The sequence below is a fragment of the Peromyscus maniculatus genome, chromosome 6 (genome assembly GCF_049852395.1).
Source record: "Peromyscus maniculatus bairdii isolate BWxNUB_F1_BW_parent chromosome 6, HU_Pman_BW_mat_3.1, whole genome shotgun sequence".
Taxonomy (NCBI): Eukaryota; Metazoa; Chordata; class Mammalia; order Rodentia; family Cricetidae; genus Peromyscus; species Peromyscus maniculatus.
This window is the reverse complement of record NC_134857.1, coordinates 1,517,764-1,524,151: the sequence shown is the minus strand read 5'-3', so window position 1 is coordinate 1,524,151 and position 6,388 is coordinate 1,517,764. Positions and strand designations below refer to the sequence as shown.

General features: G+C 51.5%; 1 protein-coding gene across 4 annotated transcripts; it reads left to right on the top strand.

Annotated features, from left to right (window-relative positions):
* The first annotated feature begins 379 nt into the window (after positions 1–379).
* Positions 380–5,170, top strand: Spry1 (sprouty RTK signaling antagonist 1). 4 transcript variants are annotated; one of them, XM_076573797.1, is made up of 3 exons: positions 380–625; positions 1,053–1,341; positions 3,094–5,170. In XM_076573797.1, the coding sequence occupies exons 1-3, from the start codon at positions 395–397 to the stop codon at positions 3,186–3,188; spliced, it is 615 nt and encodes a 204-aa protein (XP_076429912.1). In that variant the 5' UTR covers positions 380–394; the 3' UTR covers positions 3,189–5,170. The 4 variants fall into 4 exon arrangements, with proteins under 4 accessions (XP_076429912.1, XP_006991876.1, XP_076429911.1 ...); XM_006991814.4 differs by lacking the exon at positions 1,053–1,341 and having other exon boundaries at positions 485–625; XM_076573796.1 differs by lacking the exon at positions 380–625 and having other exon boundaries at positions 1,201–1,341.
* Positions 5,171–6,388: the final 1,218 nt, after the last annotated feature.

The window sequence follows — 6,388 nt, the reverse complement described above, 5'->3', positions numbered from 1 at the left end:
AAAGTGACTGTCCTCTCTGGAACTTTCATATTTCATATGCTCTGAACTTTGCCGTGACCATCTTTCTGTATCCACACATATTTTCCCTCTTCCTGGGGCACGGTGGAGTAGTGTACAAGGTTTTTTTGTTTTTTCGTTTGTTTGTTTTGGTTTGGTTTGCTTTTTAATGTTCTTCACAACTCTTTAAACTAATCTTTTAGGGCTGAATCCACCGGTTCCCTAAAATTGGAGGTTGACAGCTCACGAACTAACAGGGGCCCTGGAACTTCTTCTGTTCCTGCCCAGTTGCGCTCGCAGGCAACTTTTTTTTTTTTTTTTTTTAATGTCCTCGAGTCCACATCCACGATCGCTAGAATCCTGCTCCGGGTTTTCGCGCAGCCCGCGTGATTGACACATGATATCACCGGGGGCGGGTCCCAGCGTGGAGGTGGAGGTGGCGGCGACGCTGAAATGCTGCGGAGCCCGCGCGCGAGTGCTCAGCACGCAGGAGTTTGCGGTGGCCCCGCAGCCAGAGCTCTGCGGGCTAAGGAGCGGCTGCGGGCGGCGTGCATGTGCCGGGAAGGCCGGCCCTAGGCTCTGCACTAGGCAAGAGCCTGCCCTCTCTCCGAGGACCTGGCGAGATCAGGTGAGAATGGTGCTTTTTGATTTTCAAGGACCTGGACGTTTTCGGAGCTGGCTGTAGCTCGGTGCCCGGCGCTCTGCGGTCGGCCCTACAGCTGGAGAGCTGGCTTCTTTCGCTTTCCCGTAGCCGGGCAGCGAGTTCCGCGTGTGCGGACGCGGGCTGGCATCGCAGCGCACCCGCGTGTCTGTGCGCATTGTTGGCGACCGATCCGCCGGGCGCTGGTGCCAGACCTGACTTTCCCGTCCCCGAATGCGGGTCTACCTCCAGCAGACGCGCCGCTCGGACGCGCTTTTGACTGCTGGGTATTCCGTGGGGGGCCAAACGTGCACGGCCGCGTGTGTCCCGGGCTCGTGGCAATCCATCACGGCGAGTAGGACAGCGTCCCGGGCTGGCAAGGGACTCACGTGTTTCTGTCTCTGCTCGTCTGCAGCCGGCGTGGCGACTGCGGGGACGCGGACCTGCGGGGACCCGAGCGCCCGGGACGACGCCGGGCCGCGCGCCTGACGACCGAGACGGGACGGTGCTGTGGAGCGGGCGCCGCGCGCACCCGGCGGATGTCCCGGAGCCGCCCTCGGCCGCCGCCAACCGCGGAGAAGCGCCCCTGCCCGGGGGCCGCCGAGGCCGCAGCGCGGGCTATGAGCGCCCGGCCGCCCCGGCGCGCTTGATGCGGCGCGCACCCCGCCCGCTCGGCGCCCCGGGCCGGCGCCGCGGAGGCCGAGGTGAGTGCGGGCGGCAGGTGCGGGCCGGGGCGGACCGGGCGATCCTGGCGGTCCTCGCGCAGCCCGTGCCAAGCGCGCGGCACCCGATGGCGCTGGGGATCCAGCGCCCGCCTGTGCTCCGAGCGCAGTGCCTCGGGACGCGGGGAGAGGGCGCTGCCTCCTCCCGCCCGCGAGCTGTTTTCATTCATAACTTTCCCCGGCCGGACCCGTCGCGGCTCCGTGCCCTTGAGGCCTCGGCGCGGGGCCCAAGCGCCCGGCGGTGCTGCCCACAGTGCTGTCTGCGCGCACCGGCTTCTTCCTGGGCGGGTGCGGGGCGCCTAGGTGCTCCGCCAGAGCGAACTTGCTTGGGAATGCCCTGTAAAATGCGAATTAAAGCCATGCCTGGGGGTTTCATTACTCAAGCCATTCCCACGTCTTCCTTTCTTGTGGATGAGACTTGGCACATTTAAAGTCTTCGTTTTGGAGTTTTAAATTTTTTAAAAATAGATAGGGCACGGGAGTAACGATTGGCCGTTTTCCAGTATCGTTCGGCACTAAAGCCTGTTGTCACGTATCTTTCTCGTGTGAGGAGAGGGTAGAATAAACTAGAGGGCCCCCAAGAAGCTAATACATATGTAGTCTGGGAACATTAGTTAGCATCCGTAGCAAGCTGTCTTTGCTTGAGACTTTTTTTTCTATTGGCACTGGGAAATTGCAGAGGGGTGTCGTCTTGAATTAGGCTGCCTCTGTGGGTTTGGAGGACATTTGTGTGAAAAATATCCTACATGCCCACTGCCCAGAAACGGAAACGTTCAGGGTTTGATCTGTTTTAGGAAGAATACGTTATACATTGGAAATTATTTCTTGACGTGGAAATAATGTTCGTTGTCTCAAGATATTAGTATATTTTATCACAAAAAGCAGGTCGATTCAGGGCTTGTTGAAAATCAAGGTCTGCTGTGTAGATGAATGGAAGGAAATAAAGGTAATGCAGAAAGACCAGGGTTCCTCTCCCTGCTTTATAGGCTTGATGCTTGTGCATAAAAGTTATTCTTGTTACGTGAGTGAGCCTTGTTTAACCTTTCAAGAAACTTAAACCCCAGGTTTGTGTGTGTGTGTGTGTGTGTCCCAGTTCCAGGAAGACAGCCAGAGCCGCAGCCTTCTTCATTCCTTGTAGATTCTTTTTCTTATCTCACAGATCGGTGATGAGCTTTAGATCCTGACTCTGCCGAAAACGGCCATTTGAGATTCCACATGAGCTTGGAATATCTTTAGTGTTTTGGAAATTGCCTTGATTAATTTTCTCATTAATCTAAAGCTCTTAACAGCGTACAAATGGCCAAGAGGCCACAGCACTAAAGCCATTCTTAATCTTTGAAAAGTAGCTGACATTTTCCCTACGTGAACTGCCAGTGAACTGATTGTGAACTCTCCGAGAACAGTTCCAGGGTGCACACTGAATGCTCCCTTCGAAGGCATATTTCATTTTAATTATTTGTTAGGTTTGCAAACAGGAAGACATGACTTCCTCTGCTTTTTAGAAGCTGGAGAGCAACTTTTAATTTTTATGGCATGAGGTCTTTTGCTTGCCTGCTTCCTGTGATGTGGTCCTCTACAATCTTTTTTGGAGTTGGACTCCTGCCAGGATTCTGCATCATTGAAATCAGCCGATGGAGGCGATCATTACCAGGTGGTTTGGGCAATTTGTTACTTGACGGGAGCCCCCCTCCCCCAAATGCTTTCTCATTTATTTTCTCTCTCGCCCTTCTTTAGGATTTCCGATGCATGCCAGGTTTCCGCTGACTGCCGGAACTGGAGATCACTCCACATGGATCCCCCAAGTCAGCATGGCAGCCACACTTCGCTAGTGGTGATTCAGCAGCCACCGGCTCTGGAAGGGCGGCACAGAGTCGACTGTGACAGGGACACTCAGCCTGCTGCCATTCTGTCCCTGGACCAGATCAAGGCCATCAGAGGCAGCAATGAATACACAGAGGGGCCTTCAGTGGTGAGAAGACCGCCTCCTCGCACGGCACCAAGACCCGAAAAGCAGGAACGGACTCATGAAATCATACCAGCCAATGTGAACAACAGCTACGAGCACCGACCTGCCAGCCACTCCGCCAATGCCAGGGGCTCGGTGTTGAGCAGGTCGACCAGCACCGGAAGCGCAGCCAGTTCAGGGAGCAGCGGCAGCAGCAGCGCCACTTCTGAGCAGGGCCTGTTGGGAAGGTCTCCGCCCACCAGGCCCATCCCCGGTCATAGGTCAGATAGGGTCATCCGGACCCAACCCAAGCAGCTGCTTGTGGATGACTTGAAGGGTTCCTTGAAAGAGGACCCCACCCAGCACAAGTTCATCTGCGAACAGTGTGGCAAGTGCAAGTGTGGAGAGTGTACAGCCCCTCGGGCTCTGCCCTCCTGCCTGGCCTGCAACCGCCAGTGCCTTTGCTCGGCTGAGAGCATGGTGGAATATGGGACCTGCATGTGCCTGGTCAAGGGCATCTTCTACCACTGCTCCAATGATGACGATGGGGGCTCTTACTCAGATAACCCGTGCTCCTGTTCACAGTCCCACTGCTGTTTCCGATACCTGTGCATGGGAGCTCTGTCTTTGTGCCTCCCCTGCTTGCTCTGCTACCCTCCCGCCAAGGGCTGCCTGAAGCTGTGCAGGGGTTGTTATGACTGGACCCACCGCCCTGGCTGCCGGTGTAGAAACTCCAACACTGTCTATTGTAAGCTGGAGAGCTGTCCCTCCAGGGCTCAGGGCAAGCCGTCATGATTTCTGGAGGTGGATTAGACCTCCCGGATGTCCAGCTTCCAAACTGTGGCTGTTAAGAAACGTGGTATTTCTTCCCGTCGGTCTCTGATGCTCCTCAGTCGGAGTGAACTGTGAAACTGCGCCCAGCTTGCTCCCACCCCACCTCAAGGGTTCTGGGAGCTGGGAGTGCCTCTGGAGCCTTTGTGTGCTGCATCAGCTTTCCCACTGTGTCTGTGAGGATGTATGCACGCCCAGACTTGGCTGAGAGATGTTTGGGGTCGGGTACTGTGGGATCAGGGACTTGGTTTGGTTTATTAAAAAGTAACCATGTAAGTGCTTAAATAAGCTATATATTAATCTGCCTCTGATGAGAGCTATCTTAGCCTCCCATCCCCAAGTCCAATGGGAGGGTCTACTTCTTAGAACACAGTTCGCTCCGCAACAGCTCACTGCCCTCCCCTTCCAGCCCTCGGATTCTCCCCACAATGCACTCTGGAGATGCCAGTGGGTCATCCCTCCTTACCACCCCTTTTTGCTCGTAGTTCTGGATTCACTCTGCAGCGTGGGTCTTCACATTAGAGATGATGTTGGCTAATCCTTGCCCCACCTCTAGCGCCCCGTCTGTGAAGGACTTCCTTCCCTTCCCACCCCCACTTCACCGAGGGCTGTTGCTAACTGTAGTTGAAATTCCTGTCTGATCCGCCCCTGGGCCTCTCAGAGCTACAGCTCCGTAAGGTGCCTTTGGCCTCTGACTGCCCTCTTGACTCTTAACAGCTGGGTATTTCCAATCCTTCCTGTGTTTTCATTGCCTTAACCACAAGTTGTGGTGCTCTTTGTATATTATATGTATAAATCACAAAGTTGAATCCTGGCTATTTTTAAGACAAAAGTCTGTTGAACTTTTTTTATTGTAAAGAATATTTATTATGCGAATCTCTATTATTTTATGATATTTATTGCAAAAGACTGTTGAAATATACTCATGTCTGATTATAACATATCACTACTTCCTGAAAAACAAGGTGACTCGAAGAAAGTACATAAAGTACATATATGTTAACTACAATGCAGAAAATATATCAATTAATGAAACTGTCTCGAGTTCATCGTTTTGTTATTTTTAGCCTGTACTGCTGTGCAAATGGAACTTGATTTAACCTTTTCAGACTTGAAGGTTTCAAAGTCCAGGCACAGGTGCCTTCAAGTTTGAAACGGATTGTTTCCTGCAAAGTCCTTTAGTCAGAATTTTATGGTCTGGATTGCTTCATCAAATACTCAAGTGAGTTACTTTGTAAAGTAAAGGGGTTTGTTTGTTTGTTTGTTTGTTTAAGATTAATGTCCCCGCTTTATTTTGTAAGTATGGGTTTTGTTGATAGTTTCTTGAGATGAAGCAAAACTACGTTTTATATAAAGTGTTTATCTTAACTCTGGCCATTCAGAGATTAGTTTCCAACAGTAGGGCTTAAATGATTTAGTAATGTAAACATGCCAAGAGCCTCTGGAACTGTCATTTTAACAAACTTTCATAATTAGGAATTAGGATTGCCAAAGAAAGCTCATGTGCCAGAGAGCTGTCCAGGAAGCTTCCTGTGGCAGCCTTTCCCTTCGATGGACGCTGCCCAGTTCCGTTCTGTGTTCTGGAAGCCTGAAGCTTCACGTGGGAAAACAAGATTTTGATGCCTTATTACTGGGACTAGTAAAGTGACTATGGACCTGGGGTCGTGAGGTCTGATAGACTTTTGCATCTTAGGTTTTGTTTGTAGTCCTGTCTCATCAGGTCACTGACCTGGTCTGCTTTTGAGAAGAGGATGGTGGTAATTCCATCATCCTGTCATGTGGTTTCTTGTGTGTTCTTCATAGCTAAGCTTTGCTGTTATCAGTCGAGGTGTACTCTGGAGAAACTTGAAGTAGTTTTCTGTTAGGTCACTAAAGCTGCTGCTTGGCATGATACTTTATAGTTAAAATATTTTCTCAGCTCGGCCCCCAAGGGGAAATTTTAAATGAATGTGTTCAAAGACTACTTTGAGATAGGTAGTACTTCAAAATATGAACTTGGGTATTCGTTTCACTGGTGTCTTAGTGTTTAGTCTTTTCCTGAGCTGGAGCTTTGCTGAAGTATGTCAGCAGCAGGCTGCTCAAAGCTCTGGCTCTTTCCGTCCCTGTAAGACTATGTAGTTAGGACCTGGTGGGAATTCCAACTTGAGCTGTAACCAGACTGAGAAGCATTGGCTTAGTCTGAAAGCAGTTGAGACCTTTTTAGGGGAAAGCATGCTGTATGTAAGTAGGGTTTTAGCACCAGCTGTATGCTCT

Bases quoted from the DNA above. Each gene is read 5' to 3' on its own strand.
- Spry1 (XM_076573795.1), top strand. From the start codon at position 2,991: ATGGAGGCGATCATTACCAG. The intron at 3,011-3,093 runs GTGGTTTGGGCA...GCCCTTCTTTAG, and splicing joins ATGGAGGCGATCATTACCAG to GATTTCCGATGCATGCCAGG.